The 22,721-nt window shown below is 54.6% G+C and overlaps 1 protein-coding gene across 1 annotated transcript; it reads left to right on the forward strand.

Moving 5' to 3' along the window:
* The first annotated feature begins 509 nt into the window (after nucleotides 1-509).
* FBXO10 (F-box protein 10) lies at nucleotides 510-21,105 on the forward strand. The gene is given in 10 exon segments (XM_086480297.1): nucleotides 510-1,094; nucleotides 4,907-5,752; nucleotides 7,754-7,903; nucleotides 9,291-9,427; nucleotides 13,933-14,003; nucleotides 14,579-14,731; nucleotides 15,891-16,166; nucleotides 16,464-16,774; nucleotides 19,321-19,524; nucleotides 20,946-21,105. Coding segments are annotated over 10 exon segments (2,886 nt in total). The 3' UTR covers nucleotides 21,099-21,105.
* The last annotated feature ends 1,616 nt before the right edge of the window (nucleotides 21,106-22,721 follow it).

The following is a 22,721-nucleotide window of genomic DNA, read 5'->3' on the forward strand; positions in this document are numbered from 1 at the left end:
CGGGAAACACTGCGATCCCTCACCGGTGTTACAAGTGCAGGGACACAACATGATACTGTACAGCAAGTGCCCTTCTCTTTGTTCCTTGCCTTGTGTTTTTCAGACATAGCTGGTCACGTTCCAGCATTTTGAAGGCCGTGGTCGTTTAGGCAGGTAACAAAGTTGAGATCCTTCATTTAAAGCACTAGATGTACTTGTTCATGTGCAGCTTTGGAGCCCCGGGATTAAGCAAGAAAGTTTTAACTGCCCTGAAAGAGCTGAAGCCTCAGAACAGCTTGGTTGGGCATTGCTGGGGCTAGCGGGGGAGGGAGGGAGTCCTGGGGTGATGGTGGAGGGAGCATGCCGTAGGATGAGTGGTGGACAGATCCCATGTCTGCCTGAGGTGCGCCAGCCTGCTGCTCTGTCCCTGTCAACTCGGGGTCTGCCCTGGCTGAGCATCGCCTTCCCCTCTGTGCCCCAGAAGTTCTCTGGGTTCACCGCTGACTGCGTACGGTCCTTTGTAGGTGCTGATGGAGGTTGGTGGCTTGCCAGTGGAGCTGTGGCAGCTCATCTTCTCCTACCTGCGCCTCCCTGACCTGGGACATTGCAGCTTGGTCTGCAGGGCCTGGCACGAGCTGGTCCTCAGCCTGGACAAAACGCGCTGGCGGCAGCTCTGCCTGGGCTGCCTCAAGCACAGACACCCCAACTGGCCCAACCAGCCCGGCGTGGAGCCACCATCCTGGAGAGAGGCCTTCAAACAGCACTACCTGGCCTCCAAAACCTGGACCAAAACCACACAGGACCTGGAGCCCTCCAACTGCCTCTCTCTCTTCCGGAGGAGGAAGGGCCGGCGACGGCTTTGTGTGGGCACGGGTGGCGAGTTCGGCAGCCTCCGGGCCGCCCTGGCCGCCGCCAGCCCCTACGACCGCCTTGTGCTGCTGCCCGGCGTGCACGAGGAGCAGAGCGAGGTGCTGCTGAAAGTGCCTGTGGAGGTTGTGGGGCAGGGCAAGCTGGGTGACGTGGCACTGCTGGTGAGCATCGACCAGCACTGCCCCACCGCCCGCCTCTGCAACGTGGTCTTCATGCCATCCCGCTTCACCTCGGTGCTCTACAAGGTAAGGCTCAGCGGAGCGAGGGCGGTGGGGATGGCAAGGCCGCCTGGGTGTCACAACCAAGGGGGGTCCCCGGTCCATGGGCGTCTGGGGAGTGCGACCAGGGGTTTGTGGGACTGTCTAATACATGGTGGCTCAGGGGCTTTGTCCCCTGAATGTTTCTACTTCATTACTGATTGCCATAAATTTCATACAAATCACCACTAGCAAGGATGCCTCTGATTAATAAAGCATGTATATATATATATGTGTATGTATCGTGCTATTAGAAGTTGCTATCAGCAATCGATAATACAGTATCAATCAACAGTATGGCAGCAATCAGTAACTGTACAGCAACAACCCATATCAGTGCAACAAGGAAAGCAGAAGGTAAACAGTATTGCAGGTTACTGCAGGGTTACCACCAGTGCCAAGCAGACGAGCTTATGATGGATTACTGATGTGTATATATAATACAGGTATCGAGAGAATTAGATTTCAGAAGGGGCCAAACCATCTGTCACAGGTGAATTATTGAGAGGTCATCATTGTGGGGTAATCTAAGGGTTTCATTAATGGTTAAACGATGATCAAATGATAATGGTTGAATAATAATTAAATGGTAATCAAATGGTTATTAAGTGATAGTTGAATGAAACACTGATTTGACAATGATTTGACACTGATTTAAACAAAGATTTAAATGATAATTTAGATGGTGGTTGAACACTGCTACTTGCTACACTTCTAATAATTCAGCTATAGCTGGGTATATAAAAGTCACTAGCATACAGTGTACTTTTAGGCCTAATGTAAAATGTTGCTGACCTCCTTATGGGTGTCGGATGCCAGGTGTGCAGTCTCTTAGCCTCAAGGAGTAACCTTGAGCAGTGTCCCTGCTCTGGGGAGACCTCCGTCGTGCAGCCCACTGCCATGCAGGAGAGTTTAATGGGCTCAGGGGGCTGCAGGTATTGATGGTGTAAAGTCAGCCCCCCCACCCCCCCCCCACCCCCCCTTTGGTGCTGTGCAGGTGTGCGGCCATAGCGATTTTAGTGTTGTCTAGTCTCAACTCAGGCTGGCACTGTTGCTCCTGGTGAGACATGACTGAGGCTCCTTAGTCCCTGTGGAGGTCTGGCCCAACAGCATTCTCACGCAGGGCTGGCTGTGGTCAGGGCTACTTGTCAGAGTGATGCCTGAACCACAGCGCTGCTTGCTTGGTCAGAGTGGGTGCACCCGTCACACCATCCCAGAGGGGCACCCAGTTGTCCCAGAGGTGGGAAGGCGAACGGAACCAACCCCAAAAGTGAGGCCGCAGGGGAGCAGCCAGGTAACAGAGTCTCACAGCAAAGGTGGTCCGTGTCACAGTCTGGCGTCAGCTGGGCATCCCCGGATGGTGTCCGGGATCTGATAGCAGGTTCACGCAGAGAGTTCAGCCGATTTAGGAAAGGAAAAGTACGTGCAGGATGGGACGTTCTCAGAGAGAGGAGCTCCATCTTGGATAAAAGATAAGTTTGTTTTAAGAGAGTGTAGCACGCCACCACTTTGAGAAACCAATAGGTGCTGCTAATTTCCGTGTTTCACCTGAAGCATCCAATAGATGATGATGGTTTTGTTCTTTCAGAGCAATTTTCTTTTTCTGGGCTGTTTCCACTATTCCCGATGGTAAGTTGCCATTGGAATCCCTTGCTTTTTGCACTTACTGGTGATATCTCAGGATGCCTCTGGTTTCTCAGTACCTACCTGCACCTCAGAGACGCAGCTGTGCTTCTCAAGGATGTTTCTGGCTCCCAGCTCCTAGGCTGGCAGGCGTTTTCCTTTGTTCAGTGATCTTCTCCTTATCACCAGCCGCCTTTCCAACTGCCCACATGGCGAGGCGTGAGTGATTCAAGAGGCCTGGTGTGCAAGAGGCACCCCTGGGAGCCAGCCCTCCCCGCTGTGTCCTCCACACCAGCTCTGCTGCCCCAAAAACTGGTTGGCGCTGATGTGTGCTCTGTCCTCAGCCTGGGCTGGAAGCCCTTGGCTGGGATGCTCAGGGTCTTTCTGGGCCTAAGCCAGGACAGGGGATCACAGGCCGAGCTCCGCTGACGTGGTCTGGACCAGCTGCTGACTGGTCCAGAGCAGGATGTGCCCAGTGCAAGTGCTGCACCCGTGAGCTGTGCCTCCAAAAACGAGACCTTCCTTGTGATGAGTCAGCCCATCCTTAGTTATAATTTACGGTTTCATTTCCTTTCCACCATTTTATTATGTGTTACATTTAACTTAATCAGTCTGAAAGTCCTCAGGAGACAGATAATGTGCCAGCAAGCGGTGGGAAAACCAAGTCACAAATCTGCTGAGAAAGTCTCTGTCCGTGGCCACGTGCTGGATTGCTGAAGCGGACACATGGTGTCTTGCTCAGTGATGTGTCCTGCGTTTGGCTGGTCAGCGTGGCTGCATTTTGCCTTTCTGGCCATCGCTCTGGTCTCTGCGTACAGCGGGGTGATGGTGCAGCCCTTCAGCTGCTGTTGATGGAATAAGAGTGTTTTCTCCCAAATCCGTCAATGAAAAACAAGTTGAAAAAGCAAACTTATGCCGATCCTACTGACAGTCATAAAACCATGTGAGTTGCAATTTCAGAAGGGCCTTCACATGCAGCCTCTCAGAAGCTAATTTGATTGTGCACCTTTTAATTAGCTTTTTTTAACTAAAAAAGGGAAGGTACAATTCAGGGATTTCTGTGTGGTTGTCTTTGGGTACAAAGAAATGCATTTCAAAACCTGTTTGCAGTATGACCACTTCTGAGAGTGCTCAAGGCTGAAAACAAATGTTAGGATGGTGTGTTAGCTGCAGATTCTGGAAATCTCTCTAAAATTGCCCCAGCTCACCTCTCACAAGCATTGGTCTGTCTGCTCTTCATGTGGTGCACTAGGCAATCAAGGGATAACCTGCAAAGAGAAAGTAACTATTTAGGAGATTCCTAGTCAGATCAGGAGCACAGTTAAATTCCAAGCACGCTACTCATCTCTTCTGGCCTGGCTCTTCTGCCTTGTTTCAGGTTCGTTGGCCTTTTCTGTAGATGAGTAGAGACTTGCCCTGCCTGTGCAGGAGAGAGAGATTTGGCCATGCACAGTCATCCTGGTGGTTTGCCAGCACCCATAAATTGTTGTGTGTATTGCCTAGCAAAGGAGGAAGGCCGTGGTAGGGATGGCTAATGGTTCTGCAAGTACCAGCAAGTCAGATGGGAAACCACAACCAGGGAACAAGGAATTCATGCCGTCTCTTCTGCTGCAATATCACAATGTACCACCCGCGCAGCAACACAGCACAAGTTTTTGCCCGTTTTGCTTTGCACTTGACCTGTTGTGGGTGCAGCATCCTTCCTGCAAGTATGGTAATGGCTCCAGGGAGAGCTGTAGCTCTCCGGGCCAACCAGGCAATGTTTGATGTTGTCTTACCTGCTGCTTCACCCTGTAAACCCCTGAGTATTAACAATGCCAGCTGGCAAATGCATGTCTCTGAAGGCTGCAGAGTCTTCTGTGCAGGGAGCGTTGCTAAGGTTTAGTGATCTTGGCACACCTAGGGCCTGTCTGCTCCCGTGCATGGCTGCTGGGGCTGCAAAGCTGTGTCTTGGCAGGGAAGTTAAGGAAACGCCAGCAGGGAAGAAGTCAGTAGGTGTCACTTGTTGCAAGATACTCAGCTTTCAGCACTGTATCTGTGCCTGTGTGAGCTCGTTGCGTTTGTGACACCTGAACACATCGTGTGTTTGTGAGCATGCTGTGGAAGGACTTTGTGGTACATCCAGGTCTGCTTTTTCTTGCTTTGTGCAGTCATCTCACCTTGTGCTTACTCTCCAGACAACCTCGGGCTACGTCCAGTTCGACAATTGCAACTTTGAAAGCGGGCAGCTGCAGATCCACGCGCCAGGGACGTGCCAGGTGAAGTTCTGCACCTTCAGCCAGTCCAGCATCCACCTCCACAGCGTGGCCCTCTGCCTCCTGGAGAACTGTGAGTTCACCGGCAGTGAGAACGCCTCTGTAACTGTGGAGGGCTGCCCAAGCTCTGATCGTAACTGGGCCTGCAAGCACCTGGCCATGCTGGCCAAGTCCTGCACAGCATCCATGTGGGACCCTGACCCAGCCGGCTGCCCTGTGGCCAGGCGGGATGGCTGGGGGGAGTCACTGCTGGGGCCACTGAGAACATGCGAGATTGTTGTAGGGGAAGAACGAAGCAGCTTCCCCTCTGCTGCGGGTGCTCAAGCCTTGCTTGGCACAACCCAGGAGGACCATGAATTTGGAGGGAACCTGCGGGCAGCAAAGGAGGAGTACCCAGCCATCGACTCAAACTCCAGCGACAGTGACTTATGCAGCGACGATGAAGAGGATGCTCAGGCTGCGTACAAACTGCCCTATGAAGCCCTCAGACTGAGTCACACGCTTGCTGACATTACGGACAGTAGGCTTCAAAGCAACAGACTGCACACCCTTCAGAGGGACCTTAAGCTCAAGTCTCTGCAGCAGGAGCTGCAGCAGGACAAGGAGGCCCAGTCTTTGGCCAGCTCTGTGCAAGGCTGCATCATCCGACAGTGCCTTTTCAGGGACGGGAAGGGAGGAATATTCATTTATTCACGAGGGCAAGCAAAACTGGAAGGAAGCATCTTCAGGGATCTGACCTACGCAGTGCGCTGCATACAAAACAGTAAGGTGCTGTGAAGACTCCTGGCAAGCCATCTTCCCTCTCCCTCCTGCTCCACCAGCTCCTTTCCTATGCCTGGCTTGGGTTAACCAGCCCAAACGAAAGGCAGGTTGCTTGCAGCAGGCTGCTTTCTGCGTGCAGTAATGTAATTGCAGATGAAGGCATTAACTCGGTGCCATGTTGGGGTCATGTAGTTAGGCCCGCTCTACCTATGAATTGAACTCTCACCCTGTAGAAGTGCTGCTGGTTATCATCACCTTTGCTGCTCCCAGCACAGCCCGTACCACAAATGTAGGGATTTGGGGACTGCCGTGTCAGCCCCTGGTCTTGCCCCTCACCATGGCCAGTCCTGGCTACTTCAGGAGGGTGTGCAGGAGTGGGTGCCTGCTGCAGGCACAGAGAGGGTGTAGGGAGGGATTTTGGCCGAGGACATTTGCCAGAGGCTGAACTGAGGTTTTCCCTCAGCAGAACATCTAACCCTGTGCTTGCCTGGAGCTTTCCGCCTCTGTGTCTGTGCTCCTCTTCAGACAGGATGGTGGCAGCGAGGACTGGGGGGAGAATCACTGCCAAAGTCCCCTCTGAGCTGCTTGGGGGCTGCTTTCATGGGAGTTAGGCTAGCAAAAAATGTAGGTCCAGCACTTTGGACCGTATTCTGGTTTTATTCCCTTTGGCTTGCTTCCGTTTGCTCAGCAGCCTGGTGTTGGCTGGTAGCGAATGGGGGGGAGATGAGGCCAGTCCAGCTGCTGCTCTCCGTGAGAATTTGCTCAGCTCGGAATTGGCCCAGAGGCTCTTGTTGAGAGGTGGGTGTCAGAGCATCAGGCAATGGGAGACAGTGAAATGCTTGCCTGTGAGATGAGGGAAAGCTGCAACACGAAGTAGGAGCATGGTGGAGCTGGCAAGGGCTCGGTGTCCTTGCACAGCCAGGACCCTCTGGCGCAGGGCAAGCCTGGGCCAGGGCCTGGTGTGTGGGACCCAGCTGGAGCGGCTGCCTGCGTTTCTCACCTCCTGTAGCTCCCTCCCCAGGCAGCCAAGTGTGACTGATGAAGACAGGCGGCTGTCAAGCCCTTCTGAGCTCCACATTTAGTCAAGAGATTGAATGAAGCACCTTTCTGGAATGAGCAAATAAAAGGAGGTATAATTTAATTACCTTCTGATCTGTGTTGCTCATTGAAGTGGGATATGCAAAGGCAATTTGTAGATCATTTCTTAGCACTCGTAAGACATGGATTTAAGACATGATTTTGTTTGGCTGCAAAATATTAAAGATTGCTGCTGTGTAAATATTTAACTATTTATTTGCTTAGAGGAAACTAGATTGTTATGATTGGTGTCAGTGACTACAGTTCGCTGGCTGGGCCGTTTCTGCCCCCAAATGGCAGGATCTTTGCTCTAAAGGCACAAGGTGATGGACGGGTCTCGTTGCTGTTGCGCACTGGCCTGGTCAGCTTCATGGGAGACTCATGGGAGGCTCTGGAACGTTTGACCGTGTCACCTCCGAGCAGCTCTGTGCAGCAGGGAGTCAGGAGGCAGCCTCTTGCTGACTGTACTGAGAGGATGCTGATGCAAATGGGGACTGCCCGAGGGGATGGGTCAAGTCTGTTGTACGATGAGCGGTGTGGAGATGGGACAGGGAATGGTCACTTGCTATTGCTGACGGTGTGAATGAAGCCATTTGGGCACACCTGAACGTGGGCTTTGTCAAGCAGAGGGATGTGTGAGACCAAAAGGATGTCTGTCCTCTGGCTGTGCAGCACAAAGCTCTGTGGGTCCCCATCCCCAAGCAGACCCATGGCAGTGGGTAATGCCCAACAGGCTTTACCGTAGCACTTGTCCACCCACACTCATCTTCCTTGCAGCTGGACTGTGTGCCTGGCACACCCTGGGTTGCAGGAGAGGCAGAGAGGTGGTAGATGCACAGAGGTTGCAGAAGGGAGAGCTATACCCTTTGTTCATGTCCTCCTCCTTGTCCTTCTGACTACAGCTACAGGTGCTTCTCCTCTTCACTACAGGTTATCATGCTGAGGAATGACATCCACCATTGCAAAGCGTCAGGGATATTCCTGCGCCTGTCAGCAGGAGGCCTGATTGCAGACAACAACATCCATTCGAACTGTGAGGCCGGAGTGGACATTCGTAAGGGAGCCAACCCCCTCGTTCTGGTATGTACCCCTCCGAGCCGTGCTGGAGGGCAGCGTGCTCTTTCTTTCATGTGCTGTTTCTCTCCGAGGGGCAGTGGGGATCCATCTCCCAGTATAGAAAACACTGACCTTTCTGTTAGCCTTGCCCTTCAGCCTGTTTCTTCGATTTTGCTGATGAATTAGACTACAGCTAAGTCCAAGGGCAAGGCACAGCAAAGTGCTGACTGATGATACATTCATGGTCTCCTGCTCTATTTGATGGTACGTGTCTTAAAATTTCTGCGCATAGAGGGGAGGGTAGGGGCATGTTCTCCTATCAAGTAAACTCCCCACGTGAACTTGTGCAGGGAAGGTAGTAAATCGGCACTGTACTGTAAATTGTTTCTCCCACACTGGGAATCATGTTGTCTACCCTGGGACCTGGTGTAGGTCTCAGCTATGTGCCCAGCCCTGGGCAGAAGGGGACCAGCAGCCTGCTCCCCAGCAGCATGGCTTTCCTGCCGAATCAGTAGTGTCTCCAGCTGTGCAGCGGGTGACCTTGTCCCCATTTACTGAATGCTGTGTCTGTGGTCATCCTTGAAGGAACCGGGGCCTCACCGTGTGGGGAGAGGCAGAGGGGTGGATACAAACTGCCATCCCAGTGACCCTCTGCGCAGGCAGAGCTGCAGCCCTGTGGAGGAGGAGGTGCCAGTTCAGCCACGGAGCCGCGGGCCATGCCTGCCCTTGGCTGCAGCTTTGAGCTCTTGTTTGTTGCTTTGCCTGGTTTGGCAATTCCTACCCCACCACTCCGCGAGGTACCGGGCTCGGAGCGTCCCAGCGTACTCCTGTCCTCACGGGGATGTTGGCCCCTGTGGAGAGACACAGCTGCGCGGCTGTTGACAGCTGCTGACAGCGGGCATTCAGGCTGTGCGAAGTGCCGTCTAGCAGCTTGAGAAAAGGCATCACGCTGTAATGCCAGGCACCCTGCTTGGACTCCTGCCTCCAGCTCCTGTGGGGTGCCACGAGGGTCTTTTCCTCTGGGTGGCCAGGGGAAGGTGCTGGACTTGCAGCCTCACCAGCCCTGCCCAGTGTCAGACAGGCTGCGGGGAACAGAGCATCGCTGGGTCCAGGGCAGGCCTTGGAGGTGGCAGCAGGAGCTGCTGGAGGAGGAAGAGGCTGCAGGCATGATGGGAAGGGAAATTTGGCATTGTATACGAGAACCCCAAGGAAGGGTAAAAGTTAAGTGTGCCTTGACCGTTTGAGAGTGATTTCTTGGCAGCTGGATTAATTACCCTTCTGCCCTTTAACCCAGCAGGGTTGGGAGCTGTTGCTTTTCTCTGTGGTTGCTGTCTCCTCTTGCTCACTTTTATGAGTGACCTTCCTTCCTTTTGCTTTTATTCTCTCTACATGTGCAAAAATAAAACCGTAGTGCAATAAGATACACAGTGGCCTTCGCTCAGGCATTGTCGTCGTTGGCAACGGAAAAGGCATCATCCGTAGCAATCAGATCTATGGGAATAAAGAAGCTGGCATTTATATTCTGTATAATGGAAACCCTGCTGTGAGGTACGTTAGCTAGCACTGACCTCTCTCTCTCCTCTTTCATCTGTTAAGAATTATTCCTCCCACTGTGCACACTCTTCTTCTCTTTTTTTCTATCCCAACCATAGAGCAGAAATAGGACCATGGTGCACTAGTACCTTTCTGTGACTTCCCTCTCTCTGCTTGCCGCACCCAGGTCTTTGCCAAGTGCCAGTACTGGGTTTTCCCCCTGGATCTGAGGAGGACACAGGTCGTGTTCAAGATGAGCAACTCATGCATGTCATGGTGCTTTTTGCAGGAAAAGGGGAAGCAGACCTTGGCACTCCAAATGTTGTTACTTCAATTCAGTTTTCTTTAAACACCTGGAGCTGCCACTGACTTGTGTGTGTTTAATACCATTCAGTCTAGATGTTAGTACTGGTGCCTGGCAGGCTTTCTTCAGGCTGATGCCGTCAGCTTTACCTGGTCGTATCAAGTGGTACCAATGAACCCAGAATGAGACAGCAGCTGGAGCATGGTATTGGTTGCAGATGTGAGGGGCATCTCATCTGTACTGACACACCTTCCCACCTCTTACTGTGCCTGTGGCTAATAAGGAACAGGCGTGTGACAGCTCACCGTGGTGTTGTAGAGCAGGTTGGGTCACCATGGGAAGAAAACGTTTGCTCTGGATCAGCCCTGTAGCTAGGATGTGAGTATTCGTGCTGCAAGTATTGGTAGTTAACAGTGCTTCAAGTGCTGCAGACCTCATGAAAGCGACTTCTTGCAGGTTTGTGATCTGTGTGCAGAGCTGGTGAGGTTTAGACAGGCTACCTGTATGGACACATAAGAACAGGTTACCACAGCACTTAGTCTAGGTGGAGACTTGGAGAGAAGTCTGCACCCGATGTACCAGCCCTGAAAACACAGGGGTCAGGGCCAGGCTTTCCAACAAGGGATTATGAAAGTGCTCTCTGAGAGGTACTGTTTTCTGAGAAAAGCGATATAGTAATGGCAGGGCCCAGCAGTGCAGAGGAAACACGCTGTGGGATGGAGAGATTCACTAGATATCCTTCCCTCCGTACTTTCTCACATCATTTACAACCTCAGCTTGCACCTCGTGAATGACATGTGACCGTCCGTGCTTGCTGGGACATAGGTGATGGGGAGGAGGCAGGGAGGAAGATTGGTGGGAAGACACCTTTTTTGTCCTGACCAGCCACTCCTTTTGGAGGAGCCCCCCTTTGCCCCTTGTGCATGCTGCTCTGTGCTGCCTTGCGTCTGCACTGGCTTGAGGTGTGCTCTGGCACTGGCTAAGGCTGCATGTGCCGGTGGTGCCACATGCAGACGTGTTGAGTGTGGGGCTCAGCAGGGGCTGTTGGCATGGCTGGGTCTCACCAACAGGATGGTGTGTGCAGCTGCAGGCAGGCAAACAGGTTAGTGTTTTGCCCATTCCTCGAGCATCAAGCCCAGCTCTGTCCTGTGTTGCTGCCTGGCTGGGGGACAGGTTTTGGTGGGGCATTATGAGGGGCTCCATGCAGAAAGCAGGGAGGTATCCCTCTGAGAAGTGTGCCAGCAACGTGGGTCCTGAGTACCATCTTTAAGTGTGATACAGGTACTTGGGCATGTATGTCTGCCAATCAGAGGTACTCTCTGCAGCAGCTAAAAAGCTGTTTGGGGAAGACTCTGTGCCTCACTGTGCCGAGGCTGGGAGGTGCTGAGTGTGATGATGCCTGATGGTGTACAGCTGATGCCTGGTGGTGCACGGCTACTGCCTGCTCCCCTGTCGTCGTTTGAGCCCACCCAGCCAGCAACAAAGCACCACGCAGCTGCTTGCTCACCCCTACCCCATCCCCTGAGGGATGGGGAAGAGAAAATGCAACCAAAAGGCTTGAGGGTCGAGACATGGGACAGGGAGGGCTCACTTACCAGCTATGGTCACGAGCAAAAGACAGACTCAACTTGGGGATAACAACGCACATTTAACACAAAGCAACCACCACTATCAAGGAAAATGAGAGATACAACCAGGTCTTAAATACAACACACCTCCCCCCTACACCCCTCCAGTCTCCCCGGGCTCAGCTCTGCTCCCTCTTCCCCCCCAGCAGCGCAGAGGCAGGGAATGGGGGTCACAGCCCGGCCGGCACAAAGGGTCTCCGCTGCTCCTTCCCCCGCAGGGAGAGGGGCCCTCGCAGCCCTCCCCTGCCCCACCGCGGGGTCCCTCTCACGGCAGACATTCCTCCTGTAACTGCTCCAAAGCGAGTCCTTCCCGCGGGGCCGTAGCTCCCCAACCCACCCCAGCGCGGTCCCCCCCCGGGGCTGCCGCCCTCCCACCGACGGGCGGCTCCAGCGCGGCCAGAGTCATGGCTGCTCTGGGCCCGGTCGCTGCTCCTCCGGCCCGGGGCCCTCCGCGGGCTGCAGGGTGATCTCTGGGCCACCGCTGGGCTCCAGGGGCTGCAGGGGCTCAGCCACCACCCTACCGTGGGCCACAGGGGAACCTCTGCTCTGGCACAGCTCCCCCTCTCCTGCCTCACTGATCCGGGGTGTCCGCAGGGCTGTCTGTCTCCCATCCCCTCCTCTCCTCTGTTCACCAACCAGACAGGTGAACAAAGAACTCACCCAACAGTTTCTTTCATTCTTAAATAGTTATTCCAAGAGGTGACAATTGGCCTGGACTTGGCCAGAGGTGGGTCTGAAGTTGGAGCTGGGGGAGCTTCTCGAAGCCTCTCCTGTAGAACTGCCTCTGTAGTCCCATCCCCCCTAGAAAAACCCGGCCAGGCAGCAACATACCAGTCCCCTAAGTGAGAGCAGCACTGGAGGGCACTGCCCTGCCGTGGTGGGACCTGGGCAGCTGAGAGCCCCCACCTTATGTTCCTGGGGGATTGCCTCTGGGATGGTTTTGCGGCTTCTCTTCCTCCTTAGCCTTGCAGCTGCTGGTGCGAGCACAGATTTCAAATAAAGGCGCCTCGTGCCCTCTTCTCACCTGGTCCCTCTTCCTGGAGGCAGGTGCGTGTGTCACACCAGGCCCTGCAGCCCACAAGCATCTTTCCATTCTCTGGCAGCCACTGATAGCCTGCGTTGCTTTGGCAGGGCAGCGGGGGCTTTCCTCCAGTGCCAGTATGGGCAGCCGTGCCAGCGCAGCCAAGGGCAGCAGAAGCATGAACTGCCTGGCAAGGTGGGGTGGTCCCCGCTCTGCCTACACTTCTCCCTGGGAGCGGGACAGCAGTGCGAAACGCTGTGTCCACCCCTCCACCCCAAGCCAGTGCTGGCGATTGCATCTCACAGGCTCCGCTTTCCCACCCTGGCTGCAGAAGCTCTTCCACTCCCTTCACAGCCCGGAGAGAGCAGAGCCATCTCTGGTGAGCACTCCTGGGTGGATGCCGGGGCAGAGTCCGTGACAGGCACCGCACTCGGTTGGTATTTTTAATTCGTGAGCATCCTGGTTGCTCTTCTCCTCTGAACTTGAGGAGCAAGCCAGAGATTCAAGGCTGTGTTGTGGAGGAGGAGCTGGTGGTGGGTTTGGGTCTCCTGGACTTCATTCCTCCTGACAGGTGGTAGGTGGGAGCCCGGGGGACAGCAGGTGATGCCTCTACTTGGGCACCACATGTGCTTTCCAGGCTGTCATTCCCAGTGTGGTGCTGCCTCTGCTTCTACCACCATGTTTAATCTTTCCCACCATCAACCACAGTCACTGTCTGCCCGCTGGCTTCAGGGCTTCTCTCAGAGCAGCACTCTTGTGGCTGATAAAGCCTTTTGCCTCCTGCCTGGCGTGGGGAGGATGGGGGGAAATGGACTGAAGCCCTCACAGACGACTCTGCTGTGTCCACATAGGTGGGCTCCAGCTGCTCCGTGGTGTGTCCTCCATGCTTTTCCACGGGAGCACATGGGTCTGCAGCGCGGAGGTCCCTGCTCCATGCTGCCCACAGGGAGGCTGCAACAGCTGGCTGTGGGTGGCCTGCCTTCCTGCAGGGCATGCTGCATGGTGCTGGGAGAGCCGAGCGTGCAGGGTGGTTTGCAGAGGAGCGAGTTTAACCCTGAGGAGAAGGATAGTCCATCTCAGGGGTGGGGGTCACTGTGGGTGCAGGTTGCCAGTGGTGTGGAGGGGCCAGGCTGCAGGAGGCAGTGCTTGGTTCTCCCCGTCTGTACATTCCCTGCAGTTGTGGGGGACGCTCCTGGAGACAGAACAGACGACTGGTCTGACGTGGTGGCCATTTGGATGGTCATGAGCACCTCCCACTCTTCAAATGCTCTTCTGATGTGTGGTTCTCCATGCCTCTTTCGTGTTTTCACCTCCTTGAAAGTAGTTTGGCCGTCGGTAGCTCCACTCTGCTTTGCATGCGCCTTCCCCACTGTGCTTCCCTTTCGCCACTCCTCGCTGTGTGGCTGCCCTGTGCCCAGCTCTTGCTGCCAGGCACAGGCAACAGGCTGTGACAAGCAGCCAGCCAGGGGGACCGGTGCCTCTGCAGAGACCTGCTGTGCTGGCATCAGTGCAAACCATAAGCAGGCAACACTGCTGCTGGTAACTTTATTTTCTTCTCCTGCCCCAGTGGGAACCATATTTTCCAGGGACTGGCTGCTGGAATAGCAGTGAATGAGAATGGGAGAGGCCACATCACAGGTATGGCGATGAAAATGGCGTTGTTATGCCCAGTTTCTTTGTCTTTAAGCCTCGTCTGTTTGATTGCAAAGTTTATCTTGTGGTGGTTCTTGGGTGATGGTAGGAGCAATAATCCCTTGCTTTGCATTTTCTCAATGGCATTTCTGCCGCTGATGGAGAGAGCATGTCCTTCTGCGGTGTGTCCTCCGAGTTACTGTTCCCTTTGTGTCTGGCCCAGCAGGGAATGTGTGCTCCAGAGCAATCTGCCACATGGACTTCCCTCCCGAGCCATCCAGTTTATAACTTAAAGCTGTCAATTATGTTTTCCTACTGTTGTGGCACCTCTGAGTGGTTTTCTGCTCTGCGCAGCACCTCGGAGAACAGGGAGGTGGTGGTTACTGCAGCTGGTAATTACCGGTGTCCTGTGCAGGAGAGCATTGCCAGGGGAGCGGGGAACAGGGCATGCCTGAGTCTTGGGCTCCACCACAGGCAATGGGAGCTTTTCGCTGGGGCCAGGTCTTGGTTTGCCACATCTCCTTGCTCCTCCATGGGCAGGAGCGCTGTGTGATCACCCTGTCCTCCCTGCCTGGCCCTAGGGAATGTCATCTGCGAGAACCAGTGGGGCGGGGCAGACATCCGCCATGGGGGCGACCCCGTCCTCAGGAACAACCTCATCTCCTGCGGCTACTCGGACGGCGTGGTGGTGGGCGAGTGCGGGAAGGGCCTCATTGAAGGAAACGCCATCCACGGTAAGGAAGCAAGCTTGGGGGGAGAGCGACTCTCGCCTTCTCCCCCCCTCCCCCCATCTTCTTGCACTTGCTGGGCTGCCCTCTGCCTCCAGTGCACTTTGGGGCTGTGGTGGGTGCCCAGGAGGAGGCTGTGGTGGGGGAAGCCACGTCTGCTGCTGTCCTGCACCCAGGTAACCCAGGGCCTGCAGGGTTTGTAATCTAACAACTGGGCTGACGTCTGACGGGGCTAAACTCCCCGAGTGATTTTCTTAGGAAGCTGGAAGTACCCTTGTTAAAGGGGTTTTAAAGTGGCTGCAGAGAGCCCACTGCTGCCAGGGTGCGGGACTGAGTCCTGGAGGGTCTGTGCTCCTCCCTGGCCCTGTTTAGGGCAGAGATGGGATGCAGGCAGTCACATGGCACAGCTTTGTTCATGTCTGTCTGTCCGTCTGTTCCACTAGCAACACTGGAGGCAGTGGTAGCCAGTAGTGCTGGTGGCCAGCGTCAGCTCCTTGCAGCGAAGGTAGGGTACACAGACAGGGAGTTCCCAGAGGTTTCTGGAACAGCAGTGGCTGGGGCAGGAGGAGGGTGGTCATAGGGCACAGCCACCCTGGACGTGGCAAAGCTGCAGCTCAGCCTGCATTAAACATTGGAGAATACACCTGGGGCCCCAAAGCCAAGCCTCGGGGAAACCCATCTCAGTGCTCCCAGAGCTGTTTGCTCCCTGGCCCTGGAGACTCCCAGTCCTGGAGAAGGAGAGACCAGGGCACATGGGCTCCCAGCACTGTGGCTGCCTGTCTGCAGCAAAGCCACCTGTGCATGGAGTCGGCGGACAGGGCTGTGCTTATCTATCTCCCAGAGCCCCGAGGCTGCAGGGGTTTACCTCCTGGTTGCACGAGTTAAACCAGGGGACTTGAGCTGGGGTCAGAGCATGGGCAGTGCCAAGAGAGGGCAGAGGTGGGGAAACAAAGGCACTTTGCTCACGGACTCAAGTCAGCCCAGAGAGACCAAGTCAGGGCCAAAGGATTTCTGTGAGCCCCAGACATGTAGGTTTAGCCTTCACATGTGCTCAAAGAGGGGTTGCCTCCATCCCACCTGGACATGGGCTACCAGCCGCTTTGGGGCAGGACTGGGGGTCTCTGAGCACTGCTGAGTTGGTGGGCTGTGCCGCCCCACCCTGCAGGCAACAAGGGCTGCGGCGTGTGGATGACGTCCTCCAGCCTCCCACACCTCATCAACAACCAGATCAGCCACAACAGCTTCTATGGGGTGGCGGTGTTCTGCCGCAAGGACGACGCTGGTGACTACCACCCCGGTCAGGGGGGCAGCGAGAGCTTCCACGAGGAGAGGGAGGGTGCCGGTGGGGAGAACGACCCCGACAGCGAGGAGGAGTACCGGGCTGCCCGGCGTCCCATCAGCGTGGCGCTGGTGGAGTTGAACAGCATCAACCACAACGGAGGTGAGCTCAGGGCCCAGAGTTCTGGGCTCCAGGAGAAGGGGTGGCATGCAGAATGGTGTGTTGTCCTGGCCCATCAGCACTGCGGTGGGCCGGGGTCATCTTCAGCTGCCTCTAGGCCAGGAGCACTAGAAAAATGGTGGACTGAGACCTGAGTGTGGGTGGGTTTTTGTCCTTAAGCTCCCAGTCAGAAAGTCATATTGTGACAGAAGAAACAGGGTAGCTTTTAGAAATCCATTTGTGGTCGTTATGACTGAGGCTGCAGGCTCCTAACCGATGGCTCTTCTTTTTGGTTGGCAGCTGCGGGGTTGCACGTCAAGAGCAGCGAAGCGCTGCACATAGTCGCCAACGTGATTCACGCCAACCACGATGGCGGGGTGGCTGTGCTGCAGAGCAGCCAGCTGACGCGCATCGCCCACAACAGCATCTCCGGCAACAGCCGGGGCGGCGTGCTGGTCGAGGCCAAGTGCCGGGTGGAGCTGCGCGGCAATGGCATCTATGAGAACCGCAGCCACGGCATCGTCTCCAAAGGAGAGGGCGTCATCGCAGAGAACGACATCGTCGGCAACCACAGGTGTGGCCTTCAGCTGCTCCAGGCAGCGGACATGAAGGTGTGTCCCGCGGAGAGCTGAGGGGGCACCAACTTGTGCATCCCTGCACCCAGGGGCAGAGGCAAGGCAGAGGCTGCTGCTGCTGCCCTCCCTCCCTGGGCGAGGGGAAGGCAGCAGGCCCCCCAGTTAGCGAGCAGGGCAGGAGGGACTGCCCTGGCATTGACAGCAGGAGGAGTGGACAGTTGGGATCTCATCCTCCACCCTGTGACTAGAGAGGGTGTAATTTCCAGGCTACATTAGAAGTGTGTCCAGCCAATTGAGGAAAGTTGTCACCCATCTCCCTTGCCATCAGGAGGCTGCATCTGTGAAGTGCTGTGTCCAGTTTGGGACCCTCAGGGTCAAAAGAGAGGTGGGGAAAAGGGAGAGAGTCTTTTGCAGAGCTTCCAGGATGGGCAAGTGCCAGGATGCATGACTAACAAGATGAGGCAGAGGGAACTGCTCTTGGTTAGTCTGGCAAAGGAGAAGCCAAGGGGGGGTCTAACAGCAGCCCACAGCTGCCTGAAGAGCAGTTGGAGCCAAACCCTTCTCAGCAGTGCCAGGCAGTACAGCAAGGGTGAAACAGCACAAGTTGCAGTGGTCCCTAGACCTTGGCAGGTCCAGGTGGAAGACTGAGGGAACCTTCTTGCCTTGGTGGGTGGCGCAGCCCTGGAACAGGCTACAGAGCAGCATGGGGTCACCATCCTTGGGGTTTCCAAGCCTTGGCAGGACAAAGCCAGGGCTGCCCTGCCTAGGCAGTCCTACTCCAGAGCTGCTTTCCACCAGCAGTCCTTAACTCCAGTTTTTCTGTGGGCAGTCATTTGGAATAGGCTGGGGGAAAGTAGGCAGAAATTGTTTGAGGGAAGATACAGGTGGGTATTAAGTAAGCGTTTGTTTTTAATCAGGGCACCAGTGTAAAAGTAGAGTGCACTGCTCAGAAGCAAGTGACATTTCCATCCCTAGTGGGTTTGAAGTGTGTCATGTCCTAACATCAAGAGGGGTTTGGAAGTGCTCTGTAGTGCCCAGAGAGAGGAGGTGAGATCTTCCCTAGCCTCAGCATTGTTGAGTCCTTGCTTATTATTGCTCAGGAAACCATACGTGTTCCAGCGGAGCTGGCCATGTTGCCCCAGAGCACTCTGTGCCCATGGTGACAGGAATGTGAACAGAGGTCTGTTATCAGCAGCAGCTTTTCAGGTGGGCGAGCGCGTGGGGGAAGGGCTTGTGCCAGCTCGTGCCATTGCTCAGTGGCAAAGAAAAGAATGAAGTTTGGAAGTCCTGTCTCAAGGCTGTATCTGCTTTGACAGTGGTCCACAGGTGGCTTGTCACATCTGTCTGATGTTTAAGCCTTGGTAAAGGGCAGCTCAGTCATCATTTCCCACATGTGGAGTCATAGATGGCTTGTAGGAGAGACCTCTCTTCCTCAGAGCAGCAAAGGGAACCCTGTACATTTTGGTGCAATGACATTCAACAAAGTCTGTCTTCTTCCAGGCTTGTCCCCTGTAGTTAACTGAGCGGCACAGTGGGTGATCCCATAGGCCTCTGCTGGAGATTTGCAGGCTGCGTGAGCTGTGCTGAAGAACTGGGGTAGCTAGCATCTGAACTAGATTTTTGGAAGTTAGATGCAATGTTCCAACATCTAGCCAGTTCCCAAGGTTAGTACCTGGCTCAAGGTTGCCTCCGTTCTGTTCTTTGTGGAGGTGAAGCCATCGTGCATCAAAATGATAACTGCAATTTAACTCATCATGAAGGACCTCAAAATGAGTATACAGAAAGCCCTGCCAAGACAAATGCTCTGTGTGAGTCCTGCAGGGGCTGCAGACTCCTTTGGAAAACCATGCCTGTAGAAGAACATTGTCCTCTGGAGCAGAAGCTAAAAAATGCTGCATTTTCCATGGTCCCAGCTGTCCAGTCCCTTGGAGCACACAGGCAGGGTTGGGGAGCAGAGTGAGGGGCACAGGTACTTCTGGAACTCCTGGCAATGTCGTGGTGCCATCATTTCTCATCCGACCACTGGCAGAGCCAAGAGGTGCCTGAGGGCAGGTGATGTGGTGTGTGGTGCTGGGTGGGGAGAAGCATTGGGCAAGGAGTGTCGCAGGAGCAGTTGCTGTGGATCCAAGGAGGAAAAAGAACCAAACTGATCTTCCAGATGATGGCACAGTGAGAGCTGTGGGAAGAGGAGACTCCTAAGTGCTCTTTTTTCATATACAAAGAAGTGACAGCCTGTACGTAGGGCTGTTCGAAACCTGGAGGGCAAGGAGCAGCAGCAAGTTCACGTTCAGCAGCCTCTGTTCTGGGCGTTGGGTACCAGCTGCAGGGAAGCTTGCAGTGTCTAGCACTGACAGCACCTGAGCTGCCAGCGTAGGCCACCAGTCATGTATGGAAGGCCTTGGGAAAGCTGGTGTGTGCATGGCTAGGGCGCGTCCAGTCTGAACCCTTGGTATGCTCCCAAACTGCCAGGGAGTCCTAGTGAGCCTGTGGAAGAGCTTTGGGGTTTGGTTTTGTGTTGATCGAAGAGCCATATGGGCAATGTCCTTCTGCTTGGGCCATCCCATCTAAAGCTTATTTTGCAGGTGACCAAGAACAGGATCCAGTCCTTTCGGGACTATGGGATTGCTCTCTTTGATGAAGCCAAAGGCCTTGTGCAGGAAAACCTTATTTTCCAAGGGCGATCCAAGAAATCCATTTTGCGACCGATATCAAATGCAGAGGATTGTGTCATCCAAAACAACGTGCTTCTCACCTTCAAGAAAAGGTGAGGTCCTTGGCACCATGGGGTGCAGTTGCAAGCTTGGAGCCACCATTGTGCTCCTGTGCTAGGTAATCACTGGAGGGCTCTGCTTTGTAGCTCCTCTTCCCAGCTTCCCACGCCAACTGACCCGTGGTACGAGCGCACGTGCGTGGTGAACCACTGCAGGTGGGAACCGCAGAGCAAGCAGAGCCAAGAGGTTCCTCACGACATACCTCTAAAGCCAGCTGAGGGGTTTGGGTTATCCCTTGACAGGCCAGAGTGGGTCTTTGCAATCTCTCACATCTGCCCCATGGCCTGGCCAGCTCATTCTCCTGCGCAGTGCTGCCTTTGACCATCTGTCTGCTGTGTTTGCGTACTGACCTGCTGCCCCTGCGGTACAGACAGCCCCAGGGAGTTTGTAGGCTGGACAGTGAGAGTGGAGAGTCGGAGGAAGGAGGAAAGGCCAGAGGTACCTCCAGTCTGCATTGTGCTTTTGTGCTGGCTAGGAGGAGGGTGGCCTTAGGCAACAGGTTCCACCTCCAGGCTTTCGCTACCAGAGCAACGTGAATGGCGAATGGAGGGTGAAATGCATGGTGGAGTGCTCGTTTTTCCCAGGCGTGATTTAGCTGCCCTGGTCTTCTTGCCAGTAGAGACAGAATGTGTCTTCTGATAGTCTTCAGAGGTACTGCTGTAGCTGCAGACTTCTAATGTGTATTGCAAGGTTTTCCTTGGCTTCTGGCTGTCACCCGCATCTCAGTGACTCTCATCATTACAGGCCTTGTTCAAAACAGATCACTCTAGACCAGGATTCTGCAGCAGACACCTGGGGAGGGAAAGCCAGAGCCATACAAGGGATGGGTGTTCAGTGGATTGTTCTTTTCGTCTAGAAATTTGACCTCAACTCTCCTCTCTGGGTCACAAATCTTGGTCCAGCACGTGGGAGAGGACACAATGAACCTGGGAGACTTGCATTACTGGCAGGAGGTTAGGACATATAGTCCCCCAGGTTGATAATCTCTCACCTGCTCCTCCAGACTTCTACAGCATGAAAGCCAAGTGCACTAGAGAGGACTCTCAGCACCTCCTCCGGTGCCCTTAGCCCCATGATTCCTCCATTAGGTTTTCAAATACGGCCCCCTTCAAGCAATTCTTAGAGGGTCCCAGCACTGACTCTCCTTCTGCAGGGTCTTGCCCCATCACCCAGAACTTCCAGTCGCTTAGAGGTGTTAGCTGTGAAATCACAGGAAGTAGTTTTTGCAGTAAAGCAAGATGTTCCATCTCAATTCTCCAACCATTTCTGTCCCACTTGGGTTTTGGAACGGACGTCGTGGCCAGCACTGCTCTGCCCCTTTCCGCTTTGAAGGGCGAACCTCAAGGGAGCATTTGAAGGCTGCTCTGGAAGTACCGTTTCACTCCACTCATGGCCACCCATGTGGTGTCTCTCCTTTTCGCAGGTTTGATATGGAGTGCATGCTGATCAACCCCCCGGCACGGCCTCACATCGAAGGAGGTGCCCCGGGGTCCCGCACAGCAGCTGGTTGTCAGAGGGTTTCCAGCATAACCACCAGGGTGGATGGGGGCTGCCACAACCATGGCAGCATCTTCTGCACCGTTCTTTGACCAGGGAGGAAGGTTTCCTCACCAGTCTCTCCACCTGTCTTTTCTCCAGAGCTGCTACTGAGGAGCTCTCACAGCTCAGGGACGGGGACCCCCAGTGGACCGTACTCCCTTTTCATGAAGGATTTTGCAACTTCGGTGTCATCTCACTAAATAAAAAATAGCTGGGAAAACAGCCATTTGTGTCCTCCTCTTTGCCCACTGAGATCGCTGCTGGGGGAATTGACAACTGAGCAGTTCCTTAGATGGAATGTGCTCCTGGCAGGACCAGCAGTGCCCCAGCCTGAGCTCCAGACAAAGCTCTCTTCCTGTGCAGCCTCCGGCATTATTTATTTGGGAATCACTTGCTTTGAGGCTGCTTCTTCAGTGACTGTCTGCATTTGTGTCAGTATCAGGCTGAACTGGTCTCACTCAGTTTCTCTTTGTGCTGATTTTGACCCAGAAGGGGCACACTGATCAGACAGATGTACGCACAGACAGACGGACCTGCAGTGCAGATCCCTCCAGCAACTGAGCTCAGGCACTGTCTGCCCAGTACCTGCCCCAGTCTCCCCAGTTTCTGGCACCAGGACATATGAGCCCCCAGACACTGCAGGCCCCTGCCAACAGACAGACACAGACACCCAGAGGCAGGCAGGCAGACAGACAGACAGATAGAGTGCCTGGGCTCCCCAGCCACTCCACCTACTTGTTGGTGGCAGTCCCACGCAGATGCTGGTCCCCACATACTACTGATGCTGGCACCCACACCAAAGGGAGAGCCCTCACCCTGGTATGAGTTGGAAATGGTGCCTGATGAGCAGATGTCTGTTGACTGCGCTTGTCAGGCACTGGCAGGGCCAGACCAGCATCCATCCTTGGCCACCAGCCACCTCTTTACACACAATGGGCCACTTTTTATCCCTTATCCCCGTTTTCCCACGTTTGTTCTCCCCAAACCATGTCAATGCCTACGTTTCCCCACATTTGGTTCCTCGCCTGGGCACCCTGCAATAAGCTTTGTGCAGTCCCAGAATGCTCTTCCCCTGCACCCCATAGCAAGTCCTGTACCCCTGGCAGTGACCCCTGGGTCTGTGAGGTGCTCGTGAGAGGGTGATGTCCCCCAGCCCACGGGGCTGAGCTCCTCTGCGACTGGGAGGAGCTGGGCAGGGGCTCGTGGCTCTGGGGTGTCACTGGGGATCCCCCGCTGGCCCCTGGGGCTCGGGGCTCTGCCTGCGGGGAGACAGAGGCTTGCATGCCATAACCTCGCGTGACCGGCTGGTGGTTTCTGCCTTGTCATCCCCCTGCCTGAATCTGGTTGTTGGCTCCCAGCTGGGTTTTCTCCATCTCATTCACACAACAAGCTGTCCACACAGGTTTCTCCTCTGGTACAGGCTGGCATAACTGTGTTGCGCAGTCTGATGTCATCTGCTCCTTCTCTGCAGACCGATGCTGTAAGAAGATCCAACCCACTTTTTTTTTTTTCTTGTAAAAAGTAGTATCGTTTCCTATAATTTCAGGAAAACTGTCTGCCACAAATAAAATGCTGTATTTTTGAAAGTGATCTACATTTTAGTAACAACTGAGTTGCTTTCCAAGCTGAGTGAAAATTTCCAGAGTGGCTTTTGGGGTGACCCTTTTGGAAGG

This window comes from Leptosomus discolor, chromosome Z (assembly GCF_034619465.1).
Source record: "Leptosomus discolor isolate bLepDis1 chromosome Z, bLepDis1.hap2, whole genome shotgun sequence".
Classification (NCBI taxonomy): domain Eukaryota; kingdom Metazoa; phylum Chordata; class Aves; order Leptosomiformes; family Leptosomidae; genus Leptosomus; species Leptosomus discolor.